The sequence below is a fragment of the Crotalus tigris genome, unplaced genomic scaffold, assembly GCF_016545835.1.
Source record: "Crotalus tigris isolate CLP2741 ecotype Arizona unplaced genomic scaffold, ASM1654583v1 scf7180000020074.1721668, whole genome shotgun sequence".
In the NCBI taxonomy this organism is placed as follows: Eukaryota; Metazoa; Chordata; class Lepidosauria; order Squamata; family Viperidae; genus Crotalus; species Crotalus tigris.
In genome coordinates this window covers 38,930-58,921 of record NW_024097846.1, presented here as the reverse complement: position 1 = coordinate 58,921, position 19,992 = coordinate 38,930, and the positions used below count along the sequence as shown (strand labels likewise).

General features: G+C 38.0%; 1 protein-coding gene and 1 long non-coding RNA gene across 3 annotated transcripts in view; one reads left to right on the top strand and one right to left on the bottom strand.

Moving 5' to 3' along the window:
* The window catches only part of LOC120318138 (myosin-IIIb-like), a 64,562-nt gene that overhangs the window by 32,063 nt on the left and 12,507 nt on the right, over positions 1–19,992 (top strand). For both annotated transcript variants that reach the window (XM_039365460.1, XM_039365459.1), the window contains exons 2-6: positions 8,138–8,321; positions 9,510–9,644; positions 14,712–14,816; positions 15,062–15,161; positions 19,504–19,580. In XM_039365460.1, coding sequence (XP_039221394.1) covers positions 8,175–8,321; positions 9,510–9,644; positions 14,712–14,816; positions 15,062–15,161; positions 19,504–19,580 — 564 coding nt within the window. In that variant the 5' untranslated portion in view covers positions 8,138–8,174. The remainder of the gene's footprint in view (positions 1–8,137; positions 8,322–9,509; positions 9,645–14,711; positions 14,817–15,061; positions 15,162–19,503; positions 19,581–19,992) is intronic.
* The window catches only part of LOC120318139, a 40,715-nt gene continuing 26,400 nt past the window's right edge, over positions 5,678–19,992 (bottom strand). Inside the window, exons 3-4 of the long non-coding RNA XR_005559422.1 lie at positions 17,156–17,216; positions 5,678–5,879 (exon numbers count right to left, since the gene is read on the bottom strand). This is a non-coding gene — a long non-coding RNA (uncharacterized LOC120318139). The remainder of the gene's footprint in view (positions 5,880–17,155; positions 17,217–19,992) is intronic.

Below are 19,992 nucleotides of genomic sequence, written 5' to 3'. Positions count from 1 at the left end.
CCTTGCAAACCTCTGCAAGGTCCAACGTTTCCAAGTTGTGCAGCCCAGTTACTTGGATTCCCAGAGCCTCGAACCAATCGAGTCCAATAAGACTTGTACGTTCACCCCGAACTACCACTACATCCAGGAAACCTTCAAAATCCTCACGCTGTACCTTGAGTGTGGCCTCCCCCTTTACACAGATCTTAGAATTTTGAAAATCAGTGAGTATTAGATTTGAAGGCCTGAGTTTAACTCGAAGGCCACTACTGCTGCAAATCCTTTTGAAGGTATTAAGTGAAATAATTGATAGAGCGGACCCTGTGTCCAACTCCATCAATAAGGGAACCCCTTGTAACTTCACGTCAATGCAAAGTTTTTTCATAAGGGGCTTGTGTGTCCCTGTCCTCAGAATACTCCTGCACAATGCAAAGAAACCCACCCTGTTTTGGCTGGGGACCCTGATACCTTTCTGAAGCAATTCTTCCTGAGGTTGGACCTTCTGGCGACCTAAACAGATAGAGGCAATATGGCCTTGCCTGCCACATGCCCTGCAAATGGCAGAGTGAAACCTGCAGTCAGCTCGCTTGTGGCGTCCTCCGCACCTGAAGCACTGAAGAGATGCTGGGGCCTTGTCCGGATATCCCTTCGGCTTCCTCTCAGCTGGCTGGTGAAGCCTTCCACCTCCTCTTCAGGATCCGCTTCTGATTCTTCTCAAGCGTCCTCTTGATGGACGGTAGCTGTGGCTGGAGGGTACCTGGCAAGCCGCAAAGCCTTCACAGCACCGCCTGCTGCTTCTTCAGTTGCCACTTCTCTTAACGTGTCTTGGAACGAGACCTCTTCTTTTGCAAACATCTTTTGTTGGAGGTCTCTACTTCTTAAGCCATACACAAAGCAATCGCGCAGCCTTTCTTCCAGATGGTTGAACTCACAAGGCCTGGCCGTTTGTCTTAAGGCAGCAATAAAGTCTGCAGCAGATTCACCCAGCCTCTGGTCTCTCTGCTTGAACGCGTGCCTCCAAGTGATGACTGATAACTTTGGCTGAAAGTGTTCCTTCAACATCTTCTTCAAGTCAGCGTATGTTACTGACTCCAGAAGTGCAGGGGCCACCAGATTTTCCGTGATGTCAAAAGCTTCTTGTCCACAGGCACACAGAAGAGTTGCTGCCTTCAGGCCGTCTTCTCTTATCTAATTTACTCTAAAGTAGTTCTCCACCCGTGCTATGTAGGAATTCCATCTCTCTGGGTGGGGGACATCAAAATCAGTCAAGCGGCCAATCTTTGACATTGTAAACTTTATGACCGTCGCTAATTGCCTCCTCTGCAAGCTGATCTTTGGGAAAGAGCCCTTTTCCTGAGCTCACCTCCAGCGACACTGTATTGGCAGGCTGAGTCGCGAATGCAGGACACCGTCTTCCGGATCGTCAGGACTTCCTTGGTGAGTCCTTAATTCTTTTTATTGCTTGCAGGGATCCCACCTTCATCGCCAGTGTTGTGTTTTCAGCTCATTGGCAATTGACGAAGACACATGGTGGAAACAACAAGCTCTTTATTACTCTTCTCCTACAACCAAGCAAGCAGCAAAAGGCACGCAGGCCTTTTATAGGGCCAGAAACCCAGACAGTGTGAACCAAAAGGAATTGAGCATTTTCACACCTTGCGCATGCACACAAGGCTGGCACACCCTGTCTGGTCCCGGGCAGCTTTTGGAATGCCCAGGACCATTTGCAACAATTCTGAACCTGCTTTCAGCTCTTGCAGGCTCAGGACACAACACAGTGATTAAATTATTTTCAGCTACGATCCTAGCCCAACTCCTTTTTGGAGTTCATTTGGACCCCTACAGGTCACTCCTTTCTCTTGAAAGAGTAAAGTCTAAGTTTTTGAGATCAATTTTTCAAGTATCCTGTTGCATTCTGAAAGTGGTGTTCCATTGTGAAGCTTGTCTAATTAAAACAGAAACTTCTGCCTGGATTTTGATTTTTGAAGGGGCTTACCCAAGGCCAGATTCAATGCCTTCAAATAACTGTTATTGCGGGGAGATACCAAAAAAATCCCCTTTCAACAGAGACTGTGTCCAGATGTGATGGAGGAATAATTGAAACAACGGAAACACATCAGTTTGTATTGTCTCCTCTACCCATATGCTCACCAGGAATCTGTTCCTTATTAAACATACTGGTCATTCAAACTTGTTTATCTTAAGTTGTTATTATCAGATCAATTTGCTTTTACTTCTTTGACCATAGCTAATACTGTTCTATAGTTTGTACAGTAAGCCATAATATTTCTTCTAATCATTCTTAGGTATTTTAGAACAATAGCTTTTCTTATTCCTTTTTAAATTCTAAATAATTGTGATTTTCTAGTTTTAGCTGTTTGTCAATGACCAAATAAAAATCAATTGATTAAAAGAAAAAACCCACATTTTAGTGAAAGTCTGTGTTTTCTGTCGTCAGAATTGCAGAAACATCAAATTTGTTGATTCCTTCCTTTCAGCCTCACTACGATCTTTCTTTAAAAAAAAAATCAATAGATCCTCAAGGAATATCTTTTTGTTTAGTTGTTGACTGAGGGCCAAGCATATATTTCCTTCCAAGCCCATGAAAGGGATAGCTTTACCCAGGTAGAAATAGTTTTTCCCTCTTATTTTGACACTATGCAATTTTAACAGGTATAAAATATATCAGGCTTTGTGCCTCCACTTCTTAGGTGTTAGGAATGTTAGGAATGTGCAAAGCTTACATATTTGGGAATGGATCATCCAAGAGAATTTGAGAACATTTCATTTCACCTTTGGATTTTCTTTTATCTCCTCCAGTTCCTGTCATTTTAGAGTGGTTCTGAGATTTGTAGAAGGAAATCCTCCAAAAAGAAATGATTTAAAGTGAGCCAAATATAGCCCAGCCCCCAGACAAGCCTTATCTGAAATGTCATGTTCAAGACACCTTCAACTTCTTCCTATGTGGCAGATTTACTTTCAGAAACTCCCAGTAAATTATATCGTCTATAAAAGAGTTTCAGCTTGGTCTGGAGGGGAAACAATATTTTGGAATCAGTGGAATACTTTATTTCTAAATCAGTGACTTGAAACAGAGGCAATATTGGCAGGATAGGACTTGGCAATAGGGCAACAAATTTCATGCTGGTATAGTTTTCTGACATGTCAAATATGGCAGCACTTCAACTCATCAACAGTGCTTACATTTCAAAACCTTATCATGGTTTCCATTTCCCTTCCACCTAAACCATCTAGGCCAGCGGTCCCCATCCTTTCTGAAACAATTTTTCCATGGATTGGTCAGGGGCATGGTTTCATATGCTACCTAGAACCCACACATGTGCCTTCACTTGCTTGTGTGGCCCCATTCCACCCCTGATCTAAGCTAACTTCATTTCTCAATGTCTTCATACTATATCTGGTTCCCATTTCTCAGACTACCTCACCAGCTTAGCAATGTGAAGGTTGCTCTTGTCAGGTGTATCTATGTATTCCTTTTTTAAGCTGGAATAATTTTCCCCCAACTGAAATTAGAAATAATTTCATATGATGGCATTTGCATTTGTGAGAGATTGTGAGGAGACTGGGAAGTAATGAAAGATTTGTTAGAAATAAATAACCAACTATTAACCAGTGGAACAGCTTGCCTTCAGAAATTGTGGGTGCTCCATCACTGGAGGTTTTTAAGAAAAGACTGGACAGTCACTTGTCTGATATGATATAGGTTCTCCTGCTTGAGCAGGGGGCTGGACTAGAAGACCTCCAAGGTTCTATTCTATTCTATTCTATTCTATTCTATTCTATTCTATTCTATTCTATTCTATTAATAGGAGAGGAGAGTTCATGGCTAGATCACTTCATAAACACCAGAGCTCAGTCCTGGATATAAAAAAAAACAGTGAAGAAAGGCTTCAAAATGTTCAAAGGCATTCTGCCTTAATGGACCCATTAAGAAACAAGGACCAAAGAATTTCCTCTTGCAGATTACAAGATTCTGTACTTTATCCCTAATTTTATATAAACAAAAATTAAAATCTGTATAATTCTTGCTTTCTTAATCATACTCTGCTGTGGAAGATTTGACAGAACCCCCAATTCTCTGTTTTCTTCTTGATTATTTTCCTGTCCACTCCCAACTCTAGTAACAAATTCTATGTTGTGACATTTTGGGATGTAGATCTTTTGCTTTTACTATATTGTTTATAAATTACAACTCCACCGAGGCATAATAATAAGAATAGCTAACAGGAATCTGTGTAGTCTTTCTCTGAAGTTTTCCAGTGAGGAAAAGTCAACAGTATGGTTTCTTTTGGCCATGTGCATGCATATTTCCTTTTGCAAAATAAAGCATGTAGTTACATGTTTTAGAACAGGAGTTCCCAACCTCTAGTCCCCAACCTGTTAGAAACCAGGTCGCACAGTTGGAGGCGAGTGGTGGGCAAGGGAAACTGCGCATGTGCAGGATCTAGGTTGTGTGCTCCTCCTTCCCCCCTCCCCCCATGGAAAAATTGTCTTCCACGAAACCAGTCCCTAATGTCAAAAATGTTGAGGACTTCTGTTTTAAAGAGAATGTCTGGTAACTGGTATCATTTCAAAAGAAAATATATTTTATATTTATTATTTCTCACCTACAGTAGTCAAGATCTTAATAATTTTTATAAGACAATCTACTCCAAACACTGAATTAAATGTTTTAGCCTTCCTTCTCTCTGTGGGGGGAGGGATTGGATGATTAGATATTCCTCTATTCATAGACATTGAAAGGTGTCTAGTTATGTAATTTGTATTTAAATGCATAACATGCCTGTAAGCACACAGAAATGCACATATATATATACAACATGTTACTCAAACATTATTGTTTAGTTATTTTATTCTGTTGTAAGATATGTCTGCAATTAACTATTGCATCTGGTCATTTCTGTGTCTCGGTGAAAGAAGACAAACCAGAGCTAATTTGCACCACATATGTTCTCAGTATCACTGTGTATTATACATATGGAACATTTTAAAAATAATTTCTGCTTCACCACACCAGAGTATCATTTGAAAATGCTGAGACTATCTGCTCTGGCTATTTTAAATTCTAAAATAAAATAAAATAAAAAAATTAGTATTTTACACCATGATTCCCCAATAAAACTTCAGTCTTGAACTAAGGTCCAGACTAATGTCAGGACTGTGGCAGTCTCTGTCCAGAAGGCTTACGTTACTGATGACTTGTTAATGCCTCTCTGCTGGAAGGCTGATACTTAAAAAATATCTACCATTTTAAAAAACTAGTGCTGAAAGATCATGGCTGATCAGAAGGAGTAGTGTAGTTCTACGGCCCTTGCTTAGTGTCACACAAACAAGGAAAATGGACAGTGGAGACATGAGAGTTGGAGATCGCCTTTGTAAACTCACTTCTCCTGAAATGATGTAATTCTGCTCTGATGGTTTGATTTATCAGTTTTCTCTCTGACACTCTGAACCTGGAAGTGATTTTTGATAGGTTGTCCCATCTTAAGGAACTATAGGTTTCTCCTCTAATAAAAAAGAGCCAAACCAGTTATCCTTTGATATATTATTGCTGGTTATTATCAAAACTGGTATATTTGTTTATTAATTAAACCAATTAGTTAAAAGATCACTACACATGAATATTGTTTATTTTGTACTCTTCAGTGCCCCTTTATTCTTCTCACCTCTGCTACATTCTTATTTTTGATGTTCTTCTCCTTTGCTTTTCTCTTCTCCTTGTCATCTTCAGTCTCATTGGTGTACAACACTTTAAGTTGTTTGGCTGTGAAAACTCAGGTGTGTCATTGACAGTTGTTAGTGGCATCTGGGATGCTTCTCAGTGTAATCTCATTCCTCATTCCTGTCAGTTGTGTCAAACACATTGAAAGAAAATGAAGCTGTAAGGCCAGAGAAATAAAATGATATTGAGAAGAACGGAATATGTTAGAAAGAGTGTCAAAAATTACAAGTGTGTGCCACCAGTACAAATTTGTAACTAGAAATGAGCCCACAGTTTGAACTCATCCATCCTTGGTATCCAGAAGATCCAATTTTAAGATTGAGAAGACCTAGGCTTGGCCCATGTATGTTGCCAATTTTTATGGCTCATTTCCACTTACTATCTTTCTGCTTAAGTGAATTTTCAGGATTATTGTGAAGATCAAATGGGAGCAGAAGACAGCCATTGACATCATTTTGAAATCCTTGGAGGAAAATACATTTAAATGAAGCAACTACTGCTGCCAGTCTATTTAAGACACTGAGAGGCTCAGGGACACAATGTTCATTATGGCCTCCTGTTTTCTCCTCTGTGCTTCTTATGTTGATGTAAATTTTCTTTGTTTTCTTTTATCTGTTGTCCAATAAAGTGGCAGTGCTTAGGGAAACTCAAAATACTGAAAAAACTGTTTGAATTACTAATTGATTGGTTTTACAACCTTGAATGAAAAATATTGAGCAACTTGATTATTTCAAATTCTGAACCAGACCTTGGATGGGTCTTTCTTCCTACGTGGGTCTTAGAGGAATAATTCCCCATTGACATTCCTGATCCCCACCCTTTGAAAATCTTATGCCTATTACATTTATTATTTTGGTTCACTGAACAGTCAGCCAGATGTTTAGACTGGATTTGGCATTTTTATCCAAAGGACCTAGAGTAGACAGATACTGATGTGAGGGGTCCTGGATGCTCTCTGAACTTGGTTATTTTCTTGCAGATGTTTCATTACCCAAACTAGGTAACATCATCAGTGCATCACAGATACTGATATTTGATGGTGTTTTTATTTATTATTATTATTTATTCAATTTTTACACTGCTGAGTTGCTCTGGGTGGTCTACAACTTTTATTCTGAATCTTGTTCTTATTAGCCCTTATTATTACTAATGACAAAGTTATAAACATTCATAGTATGTCTTTGACATAAGATTAGGAAAAATAGCAAGATGGCCATAATATCATTTCAACTGAAATGTTTCATGCCATAAGCCATAAATGTTGACATACATCTTTCTAAAATGGATGAGGGTTACTCTAGGGAGCAGTCCTTGTGATGAATGTTTTCAAATGCATCTCTGTTTTCTCTTTGCTTTATCTGAGATAGATATATGAGTTTGGTAGGATACCATCTAGCAAATACATTTATTCTAAAAAATTGGGACCGAATATTGCCAGATACACCCTTTATCAGAGTGATAATGTAAAAATTTGCCATACCCTTTTTGTTTTATTGATGCATTGTTCATTTGACAGATGTTCCTCTACTGTCAGGTTAATTCTTAGGAATATTAAGAATGTGAGATTGACTAGCATAGTTGGAGCAAAGAGAGTGCATCTGTGCAATAACAAATGATATCTATAGCCTCATCTTTCTTAAGAAAGGGATTAAATTTCTCTGTAACTGAAGATAAAATGGGTTCTGGCACTCTTCAACTTTTAAAGAACATCATGGTTGATTTAGATCAACTTCTCTGGGCAGCTGGAAGTTTTTAGAGTATAAAGAAAGAGTTTGTCTTTTTTTCAGAATCATTTTTCAGGGGAAAGACAGAAATCTTCTGTAGAAATTATCTGTCCTGTTCCTCTGTGTATCTGGAAGCTGTAGATCTTGGCAAGCTGTTTTAAGAAAAAAAAGAAGTCAAACTGTTGAAGACATTGAAGTTGTCCTATACACTGTATATAATATCTAATTGGTGGGATGCTATCACTATATTTTGGTTTGCAGGGTAGGCTCTAGTTTAAAGATCCACATTTGTGGAGAACTATATGAATATACTTGGGAAAATCTGAGTTTTCATTACAGGATGCCATATTGGGCAAAATGTTCCAAAATTCACTTAGTTAGCTTGGCATGTAGTCTCCATCTCCTCCATATTCTGAAGAAGTATTATATGAAAGCTCACCTTGACTAAGCCACCAGGAGCAACAACTTAAAAACTAAATCTTAATGGCTGCAGGAAATCGTATGACTGTTCCTGTGTATGTCACTACAATTTGCCCCCAGATTTGGCAAAACAGTCACATAATATTCTTTTATGAAAGCCTCCATCATAGCCATCAAGATACTGCTTTGTAGGCCATGTGAATCACTGAATCAACTGATTTCCTATAATTATGACAGCTGTTCAACTGTTTTCTTATCCTATTTCTCTCAGGAAGCCACTCTATGGCGTGCTTCAGTATAATCAGAATATGATTGGACTGGAATCTTTACCTGATCCCACAAATACCTGGGAAATTATTGAGACTATTGGAAAAGGAACATATGGTAAAGTCTATAAGGTTACTAATAAGAAGGATAGCAGCCTGGCAGCAGTGAAGATTCTAGATTCTATTAATGTGAGTAAAAAATACAATTTTAAACAGTTACAAACTATTTATACTGTGAATTCACAAGAGGCTGTGAAGCTTCTATTTAGATAAAATGAGAGCTTTCTGAACGTGAACTTTAGTTAAGTGATGCACATGATGATAGAAAACAAGGCAGTTGTACCCAAATTGGACAGAATCCCAAATTAATTCAATGTTTTTTGTTTACCTGTTCACTCCTGTTCAATAGGAAAAGTACAAGGCTGGAGTGCATTAATCTAATCTCATATTCTGTGCAAAACATGGAGCCTGCATTTTGGAATTTGGTAATGTTTTGGGTTCTGAAAACAAAATCATATTGCTTTTTCTTTCTTTCATAAACTCAAATACTTTTCTCAAATGCAAAGGGAGGGAAGGTTATCCAAGGACACCTAAGATACTCAGTTTTCCAGAAATTGCAATAAAATGCCATGCTTTATTCAAAGATGTCTATAAGGAAACACCATCCCAACTTATTGAGAAAGTTACAGAAAGAACTTTTGTTCCATATATAATAAAAATAACATTCTGTTTAAATTGGTGTGGTTATTTTGATGGTCAAAGTTTTGAAAATATTTTTAATATTTTATTTAGCTTTCTAAGATATTGGAAGTAAGGTCTTTGCTTGAAATAAAGGCTGACTTTTAACAATGCTTTTAAAAAAATGACACTATATGAGTAAAACTGAGTCAAATTGGAGGTTTTGTTAAGAAGAACATAAAATGGTTCAGTGGAAGTAAAAAGTTTATTTATTTATTAAATTTATATGCTGCCCATCTCATAGTTCAAGGCAACTAAAAGTTAGAGGAATGTGATTGCAATTCAGATAACAGAAGTAAAACACAATTGTGTTGAACAAAGAAGCTCAGCATTAAATAAGACTTGCCATCTATTATTTGTCTGTAACAATACAAATACTTCAATACTCCAGATGGTTCACAAACTAACATGTTTTTATTATTGCTTGAATAGCTCTCAATATTTTAATATTTTGCAATATAATTCTAAAGCCATAGGAAGTTTTATAATTTTCCTTGAGTCATTTGCACTCCAGATCCACTGGAAGGTTGCACATGTCATCTTCAGAAGAGCTGATAGTATCTCTAGCGGAACCAAATTTGGGGGCTCTCTCTTCCTAGTGATACTTACAAAGTGTGTGCTCTGTGTTCTCCAATTTAGGACATGGACGAGGAGATTGAAGCAGAGTATAATATCTTACAGTTTCTTCCTAATCATCCCAATGTGGTTAAATTTTATGGAATGTTTTACAAAGCAGATCGATATGTGGGTGGACAGCTCTGGCTTGTTCTTGAGGTAAGATAATTTGGATTGCCAAATCTTAATGAGAAGAAGTGTTGTGTAGTTGAAAAAAGCCTAATGCATGTTTGTTGTAGTGGAGAAAGTCATGGTCCTTCACTTCATCAAACAGGGGCTTTGTTTAGAAAGAAAGAGACACAATGTATGCACTGCTCAAAGATCTTGAATGTGACCTCCAAAGTTTTCCTAGAAGTGGCTGTTCAACTGAATCTTTTAACATGAATGAAGGGCAGATTCATTAAATACAGATAGTCCTTGACTTACGACCATAATTGAGCCCAAACTTTCTGTTGCTAAATGAGACATTTGTTAAATGAGTTTTGTTAAGTGAATCTGGCTTCCCTATTGAATTTGCTTGTCAGAAGGTCACAAAAGTTGATCACATGGCCCTAGTGAGGTGGGCAGGAAGGTCAATATATCTAGTTTTCCACTACACTAGGACACTGCAACCATCATAAATATGAGTCAGTTGCCAGGCATTTGAATTCTGATCACATGAGCTTGGGGATGCTGCAATGGTCATAAGTGTGAAAAATGGTCATGTCATTTTTTTTCAGCACTGTTGTAATTCAAATGGCTACTAAACAAACTGTTGCAAATTGAGGACTACAGTACCTGTACAAGAAGGGCAGTGATTATATTGGCTGCAAATAATTTGTAAAATAAGTGAAATCAATTTTTGTTTTTTATCATAGCCCTATCCACTTGCACTAAATAAGTAATCTGACTCTGGATTTGCTGAGTTCTTCCTGCAGAAATGGTCCTTTTGTACTAGAACTGAATCTTTCAATAAACATATAAAGCAATTAATCTCAAATGGCATTGCTCTGGGGACACATTCATGCAGAAAATTCAGAATAAAGCTAGATTATGCACCGAGTTTGGAAATACTATTTATGTCTCACATGAAGGTAATACTGTAAGAGTGTTAGTGTATTAAAAAAAAATCAAAATAGGGTACAGTTTGAAGGATAAAGCTGAGTAACTAGGGTCAGATGCTAGGCTTTTTCTCATTGACCATAACTATAACAACCTCTTTCTGTCATGTTCTTTTAACATTGCCTTTCTCTTATCCCTAGCCCACAACTGAGGCAACTTATATTTAGTTGTTGTGGTTTTAAAAAAATGCCTTTCCTCTTCTCCTAATACAGTTTTCATCATGAATACAATCTGGCATGCTTCATTGACCATCTGATGGCTAAGATGATCAGCAGTTGGGATATGCCTAACAATTTAGGTTGTTGCAGGTATACTCCCTCCCATGTGGCTGTTTTGCATTGCTTTCCATGTTTAATTTGGCCTGAGTTGTAGGAAAGGTTGGATACCTGGCAGCTGCAGAAACATTTCCCTGTGCAACAGCTGACAGAGTATTGCCAAGTTTTTTTCATTCCTCCAACAAACATGTTGTGCTCCTTGATCTGTTGTATCGTCATTGGCTTTCCCTGACAATTCAGAGAGGTCAAGATGGAGCAAAAGAAGGTGATCTTTCTTCTCTATAGTTTGCATTTTTGCAGCTGAATGTAATTCTGAAAAGTAAAATCTGGACTTCCAGAGGAAGAAATGGCAGACTGAAGATGGCCCCACCAAAAGTAGAGCCAATGGCCATGGTGGAATGAAGATATTGATACCCCTGCTCCAGAAGCTGTGAATATCAGGATGTGCAGTGTTATCTGTGGGCAGCAAGTGTTATTTTTCCAACTTGTATTCCTTGCAGATGAGGCTTTCAACACTTTCTTTGGTGAAACTATATCTTCTTTCCATTGTGAACTTAATAAAACGAACCTTTATGGGCATAGATAAAATTGCATGGTAAATGTCTTTAATTGTCCCCAGGGAATCATAATTCTGCCAGGATTATAAATCACTAGCAATATTTTCCATGCTCCTGATCTTTTTAAACACCTGGATCCATCATAACTGAAGGCCTATTACCTAAACCAAATTGCTGCAACATGGTGCCCTTGAGAAAAGTTGGACTGAAATTGCCATCTCTTTTTGGCCAGCATGGCCAATCGTACTCTAACTGGGGTTGGCAGCGAATGTATCTAGCACATCTGGAAGAAACCAAGATGGTGAAAGCTCAGATAAGCATTTAAGTGCTGCCCATCTAAATTCCTAGAATTCTATTTCAGTTATGAGAACAAACCCCAAATAAGTAGAAGACAGAAGAAAACATCCCTCAAACTGGGTCTGATTCTTGGTCAATTAGAAGGGCAACAGGATGGTGGTTTGCTACTCCCTTCTCCTGAGATGTTCTTTTCCCTTTGTAATCCTGGAGTTTCCTGCTTGTCTTCTTTCCAATAATAACTATTTAGTGTTTAAGGTGAGCCAAAGCTAACTATTGTCAACTGCTATGGAAAAAAACAACCTAGGTCATAAGTGGAAATAATTTATCTTCTAGTCTCAAATAAAATGAGCCAAAATAGCATTATACTAATTAAAAATGCAACAGTCACAATAAAAATGATGCCAATAACTGTGATAACATCAAATAATGATGCAGGCCCTGACATACAAAGGCCACAATTACATATTTGTGTCAATATGTCTGAGGCAGGTATGTAAGTCATGGTATTTGACTGATTATATCATCATGCACATATCATTCCTTGCCCCAGCTTGATTATATCTTGAACCCTATTTCAGGGACATCATTCCACCTTTTCACAAATACTATAGATCATTTGGCCCCTCCCCTTCTTTGACTTCTATTGTATTTATTATGCTGTACTTATCTTTCCCTATATTTGTATATATGAGTCAATCTCTGATGTATAGCTAATGACCTTTTGTCCTGCTGTGGAGAAATGTTACTTTTATTAGAATAGGCAACTGTCATGATATCAATCAAGGTAAGTATTGTTTTGGTGCCTAGGGGGTGCAGTTAGCATTTCAGAGGGAAAAGTAGACTTAACAATAATACAAAGGGCTTGGTTGTGATCATATTTGCTTTTTTCTTGAGAACGGTTTGAAATGGATGTATTATATACAACCTTTTCTTTAAAAAAAGTAGTTCACCTGCTCTTGTCTCTAAACAATACAAAAGTCCATAAATCTTGGTAAGTGATTCCATTTTATACAGACACAGACATCACAAGCAATGCTGACCTTTGTCCATCTCAGCAGAGAAGAGCATGGTGCCTGGCAGGATGAAACATCAAGAAATAAGCTTTGCTGCCACACACCAGGTCACTTGGGTTCTCTCCAGCATAAGCTTACATGAACTGCCTTGTTCAAAGCCAGATGTGTGATTAAGGTAGTTAAAAAGATTTAAACCAGATTGTTTTCCCAGAATGAAGTCAAGCTAAATATTGCAACCTGCCTCAAAAGGTTCCACAGTCTCCTCCATCCAACATAAAGGTTGTAATGAACCCAGTAGTAAACAGACCCTCAGAGGAGCTTTGAAGAAATATATTGGATGTTTTAAGTCAACACCTACATCAAATGTTGCCCCTGTCCCCTTTAGAGGCCAAGAAGTGGAGAGAAGTTGTATACTCCTGGCTTAGGACATTAGCACTTTCTACCACTAGCATGCTTCTAGTGAATAGAATGCAGAAAAAGAAATAGATTGTGGATAAAAATATCATTGTGGGAGATATAAGGGTGTTTAATAATATAGAAATGTACATTTAGAAAGGTTTTAATCTCTACTTTTTTCCCCTTTCTGTTCCTTTAAATACATGGCATGCAAGTAATGAGAGCATGTTTACAAAAGGCTGTGCTTTTCTACATCTGAAAGTTTTTTTCTTAGCTGTTAGCAGAACAGACATCAAGGCTGAGCATAGAGAGAGATGTCTGTTGTCTATCTTATACTGCCTGCTAACAGCAGCAATGATAGAGCGAACATTTCAAATGACTGTAATTTGCTGCTTCCCAGCTATCAAATGCATCATGTATATAGAACAGAAAAAGAGAGAGCCCCTGTACTTTCCTTTGCATGAAAAGAGTTTTGAAAAAACAGGTTCATAAAGACATTGCTGGCTATTGTGACTGTACAGATCTGAGTTTTTAAAACACTGAAAATAAAGAACTATTAAATTTTTTTAATATCTTTTAATATCTCCAGCAAAGTGAAAATAGTAATAGCAATAGCAATAGTAATAGCACTTCTATACCACTTCATAGTGTTTTACAGTACAGTCCTCTCTAAGTGGTTTATAGAGTCTGCATATTGCTCCCAACAATCTGGGTCCTCATTGGAAGGTTGAGTCAACTGTGAGCCCCGTTACGATTAAACTCTAGGCTGTGGGATGAGTCAGCCTGCAATACTGCATCCTAACCACTGCATCCCTATGTATTTACCACCAGTAAATAGAAGAAAACTAAGAAAAATCTTTGCTTGTGGCCTTTACAGCCATATGAGTTAGGGTAGACAATACTGAACTTGATGGGCTTGGTCTATTATAGTCCTGTGTTTCCCAGATTTTTTTTTATTGTCAATGTTTTTACTTCTTTTATTTTAGATTCAGGCCTGTCAGCAGATCACAACAATATCCACTAATCCAAGATAACTGCAAACGATTGTAAAAGAATTTTTTTTTAAAAAAATATCAGTTGGAATATATTTAGATAGAAAACTTTGTAAGAGAATTCTATTAATTGCCTTATATCCTTATCATTGCTTATTGGAACGTCTGCACTAAGAGTCACTCTTGAATTGTGATGACTGGGCAAGGCCTAAATCTGCCTTCTCTGGTCACTGGCCTAGCCTTCCTAGCTTTCAGTAAAATAGTGGGAATTGTAGTCTAATATAACTAATATATCTTGAAGTCACCTGTTTGGAGAAAACTTGCCTAAAGGTAAACACAGGTTTAATGTTCCTTCTTGTCCATGCAAGAAAATGTAATTAGCACATTAATATGCCTTCACAATAAAGATGTCATGTTGGAAATCCAAAAGTGTGCATATCCTAGCTATTATTTGGAAATAGCTGCTGGGAACATTTGTAATGACTGATTTCCTTTACTTTCTGTGCAAGTAGTTGCAGATTTATAGGGATTAAGCTTGTTGAGTAAGGGATGCCTTGCTTCATTTCCCTTTTTTCCTCTCCTATCCCTTTAACAGCTGTGTAATGGAGGCTCTGTCACAGACCTTGTCAAAGGCCTACTGAAGAATGGCCAAAAGTTGGATGAAGCAATAATCTCATACATCTTAAGAGGTGCCCTTTTGGTAAGGATACCCATTTTGCTTCTAATGATAAAATAGGATGCAATTTAGCCATTCTGATACACTTTACAGGAAAAGGGGGAAAATGGTGTCTGCTTATTGCAGCAGGGGTTTGTATTGAGGCTGTGATATAGTGAGCTGAAGTTCTTAAAGTGCAGGTACAGATTCTTTTCCTGTTAGTTACATTATATAAATATATGAGTAAGATCCATTTTTCTTTCTCCTTTTTTCTCATTGTGGACACATAGGGTCTTCAACATTTGCACAACAATCGCATCATTCATCGTGATGTCAAGGGGAACAACATTCTGCTGACAATGGAAGGAGGAGTCAAGCTTGTTGACTTTGGTAATCCCTCCCTCCCTCCTTCCTTCCTTCCTTCCTTCCTTCCTTCCTTCCTTCCTTCCTTCCTTCCTTCCTCCCTCCCTCCCTCCCTCCCTCCCTCCCTCCCTCCCCCCCAGTTCAGGGTATAAACTTTCTTTTGTGCATATGAAAAAAGGATATTGCTCTCAATTAGCTTTCATCACATTTATTCCCTCTTAGCTGAAAAGTAAAATGGTACTCTGGGCCCAAAAACTAACATTTGAATTTGCAAGTACAGCAGTTATATTTGTATATGATTAAAATTGAAAAGCCATTATATAAAGCCAGATGAAAGAAGCTGGTGACTTTATTTCCAAGAAAATTTGCTGGTTTTTTTTAATAAAGTCAAATAATAATAATTGAAAAAAGAATCACAGCTTAAAACCAGTACCACTGTAACAAAAATAAGGCTATCATCTTCTTTCAGTGTCACTTGGGAAGAAGTTGGACTAAACTTAGTGAAAAGGTTAGCCTGCAATTTGAATAAATTTTCACCATCACAATCCATCCAATTCGCTGGTACCACAAAAACAAATGAACTCAAGAGCAGATGCCACTTGTGACCTGGAGGCCAGAAATTCACTATCAATGTGTAATGCAGCAGGAGGGCCCATTTTTAAGTAGACCTTGGACAAGCACTTGGACTAAAGCAACAGCTTAATTACTAACTTCTTTAACAGCAAATAATAAAGGGTAGAAATCACTATTTATCTGATTCCACCTTCCTAGGGCAATAATTAACACTAGCTGCTGGAGTGAGCAGCAGGAAATAGGCATCAATGCCAAAACAAACAATGCTGGTCTGAAAAAAAAGAGGCTAGAAAGAGAATAACGTCACTATAGTAAGTTTTTTCTGTGTTTTGCACATAATTGCCTTGTTGAATTCTCACAGAGGAATACAAGATCAAAATGAAGCAAGAGTGGGAAGGTATTTGTGAAATTAGCTGTACTTCATTTAGAGAGAGGAGGTATATAAAAGGAGTCATGGGGTTGGAAGGCGTTACCACCTGGTGTGTGTGTATATGGTACATATTTATAGCACTTCTATAGTACGAATAGTCACTTATTTCCTAAAATGAAATTTGTGTACTTTGCAAAACAAACGCTTTGTCAATGCTGCTAACATCAGATGTTTTTGCATTGACAACAGAGGGAAATGTAGCCATCTTTTACCTTTTGCTTTTAGAGTTAGATGATGCTGGGAGGGAGGATGTGAATGAGAGTCCAGCTAGACATAACAACACTAAACCTAGCATGAGAAATAAGGTTATTGTAACCAGAGCTGATAAGGAATTGGAGGGCTGGAGAACAGGAGAGGAGGCCTGCGCTTCACACTAATTGGGGACTGTGATGTATGACTGTTAATTGAAGGAGGGAATTGTGCTTTGATACTATGTGCTCAGGGGAGGGGAATTCAGTTTTTTGGCTTCGATTATGCAGTGCCAATATTATGCTACTCAAAATAAAGATTCTTTAAGGTAAACAATGCCTTGAAGTTCTTTTGAAGAGTTTCATCTGTCAGAACCATGACACGCTTAAATTGGAATTAAAGGCAATATTCATTGTACAACTTTATTAACACTATCAGTTAAGTTCACATCTAAAACAAGCGGTCTTTTAGATTTCAGTGTGTATGTGTGGGGTGTATAGACAGAGCAAAACTGATACAATCTATTTTCTTTTTATCAGTTTTTGTCAGAGAATGTGGGGATTTGCAGTTTGCTGAAAGTTCTGAAAACTTCTAGTGCCCTCTTTCAAAACTGAAAAGTCTGAGGGTTTTTTTTTTAACCTCATGTACAGTACCTATATAGCCTTACAGAAATGTTTGGAACATGTAATATGAACTTTATTAGTACAAAGCAGAGCACATAGCCATTTTAAAAAAATCAACTAACCAAGGGTAAATGAGAGAAAATCACTTTCAAACTCTTCCAGTAGAATTTGAAATTGATCTGCCAATCATCTTCACTCTTACTGACCTTGGAATGGTGATAAACCAGCAAGCCAATCATTCCTCTCCTTCAACTGATCAATAGGAATCTGTCAAAAACAGTATCCAATCAACAGTATCTACTAGTGAGACAACTACAGTACACACACTGGATAATTCCCCCCCCCCAAAATCCCCTTCAATTTACACAAAAAAGAATAACAGGATAACAAAGTTGGAAGGGACCTTGGAGATCTTCTAGTCCAACCCCTACTCAAATAGGAGACACTAGACAAATGGTTGTCCAGTCCCTTCTTAAAAGCCTCCAGTTGGGGCACCCACAACTTCTAAAGACAAATTGTTCCACTGGTTGATTGTTCCTACTGTCAGGAAATTTCTCCTTAGTTCTAGGTTGCTTCTCTCTTTGTTCCATCCATTGCTTCTTGTCTTGCCTTCAGGTGCTTTGGAAAATAGTTTGACCCCCTCCTCTTCTTTAAGGCAGCCCTTTAAATATTGGAACATTGCTATCATGTTACCCCTAGTTCTTCTTTTCATTAAACTGGACATATGCAATTCCTGCAACTGTTCTTCATATGTTTTAGCCTTCAGCCCCCCAATCATCTTTGCCACTCCTCTCTGTACTCTTTCCAGATTCTCAACATCTTTTTTATATTGTGATGACCAAAGTACTGAAAGGAAATGAAAGACACAGCTTTTCAGTAAAATTAGGATGAAGCTGCCTGATTATCAATATCAGGCCATCGTTCCTCCTGTAATGAAGATCCCTTTGAAAGTTGTTAAGGAAACATGATACGTCTTCAGTTTTGTAGCTAAGCACTAGGTTGTTCCTGCATTAGGATCTTAAATGGAAGTGAGAAGTCTAACTTTTTTTAGGCTACCTTTTAGGCTACAAGGACCTGAATGCATTGCAAGGACATTTGCACAATCCTGCTGTTATCTAATTCACTGCAGTAACCGGGTTGTCTCATCCCCGACTTCAAACAAAAGAGAAAGAAAAAATATTTAAAAATCCAAGCAGTCTGCAGCAAATCTTTGCCTAAGAGAAGAGGGTAAGGCTAGTGAATAACTCTTGGCTAGATCAAGGCAGCATCCCATGGGAAAGACCTGGTAGAAAGGCTGAAATTCAGGAGCCTGGAGAAGAAGTGAGCAAGAACTTCAATAGAGCTGCTAACCAAGTACAAGGTCTGCAGGGATTTATTCCACAAAGAAAAGAACATGCTGCTGTGGGTCCCCCCCCTCCCCCCCAATTTGGGCTTCACTGAAGCTGAGCCAGAAATAAATTTAGCTCAGCTACTGAACTGAGTCAATGTCACAGGATCATAGAAGCCTGGGGTTGCTTTTGAACTATTACAGAATCTTCACATGGAAGATGTGTGAGAATTACAGAAAATATAAACATTCAAATAACATTCTATAAATGGTTGCCACATCACCTACATTCTCTCAATTATTGCTTTTTAATGGATGAATCTCTAGACCTTCCCCAATTTCCTGGGGAAGACTGTGACCTCCACAATTGCAATACAGGTAGTTCTCAACTTACGATCACAGTTGAGTGCAAAATTTCTGTTGCTAAGTGAGACATTTATTAATTGCCCCATTTTACGACCTTTCTTGCCACTGTTGTTAAGTGAATCATTGCAGTTGTTGAATTAGTAACAACTAACTTGTTGTTGTTAAGTGAATCTGGCTTCCCCATTGACTTCACTTGTCAGAAGTTTACAAAAGGTGATTACATGACCCTGGGACATTGCAGCCGTCATAAATATGAGTCAGTTGCCAAGCATCTGAATTTTGATCATATGACCACAGGGATGCTGCAATGGTCATAAGTATGAAAAACGGTCAGAGGTTATTTTTTCCAGTGCCATTGTAACTTTGAACCATCACTAAATGAACTGTTGTAAGTTGAGGACTACCTGTACTCTGCTGATACCAAATGTCCAAAGTGCAGGATGAGAACAGAATAATAAGAGGGCTGCAATAAGAACTTCAATTGGGTTCCTTAAGTAAAGGATTATCTTGAGCTACATGGGATTCTTTTAAACTGTTCAGGCTGCAGAATCTGTTATGAAAGTTTCGTGCACAGCTTTAGTGATAAAAAAATTGACTGTGTTCCACAGAATTTTTTTCTTTCTTTCTTTTGCCCTTATTTCCTCCCAGAATTGTAGTCAGTTCTTCTGCCTTAAGTAATTCTTAAACTATTTAGCAGCAGGCCAGCTCCAAAAACATTTAAGTTAAACTTGTCTAGCTTGCAAATTCTGCCCCACTTAGGAAAACATGCAAATCTATTGACATCGATTTTTCTCTCAGGCATTGTATGGAAAAGTAAATGAGCTAGCCAGCAAATGTTCAGAATGTCTTTTCTTATTACAGGTGTTTCTGCACAGCTCACCAGTACCAGGCTGAGGAGAAACACTTCAGTTGGGACACCATTTTGGATGGCTCCTGAGGTAGGTTACAGCTATAATGTGCTGCGTGTGTTGCATATCTTATTTTTTCAGCCCTGCTAGATGTGCTGACCTAATTCTCTAAATCATTTTTTTTTAAATTTGGCAATCTTAAGATCTGTGGATTTCAACCCCCAGAATTCTTCAGCCAGGGAAATCTTAAAGTTACCTGTTCTAAATCCTTTGATGATGAGCATTATAACCAAGAGAAATAAAAATTTAGGACTTCCTTCAATAAATTGTACCAAAAATGGATATGGAAATAAATCTAGCTGTTTGCAGGATTGTGGTTTTGAAGTGAATCTAGTTTGTTTGTTGATAGATAGATAGATAGATAGATAGATAGATAGATAGATAGATAGATAGATAGATAGATAGCTGGTAGGTAGGTAGCTAGGTAGGTAGGTAGCTAGGT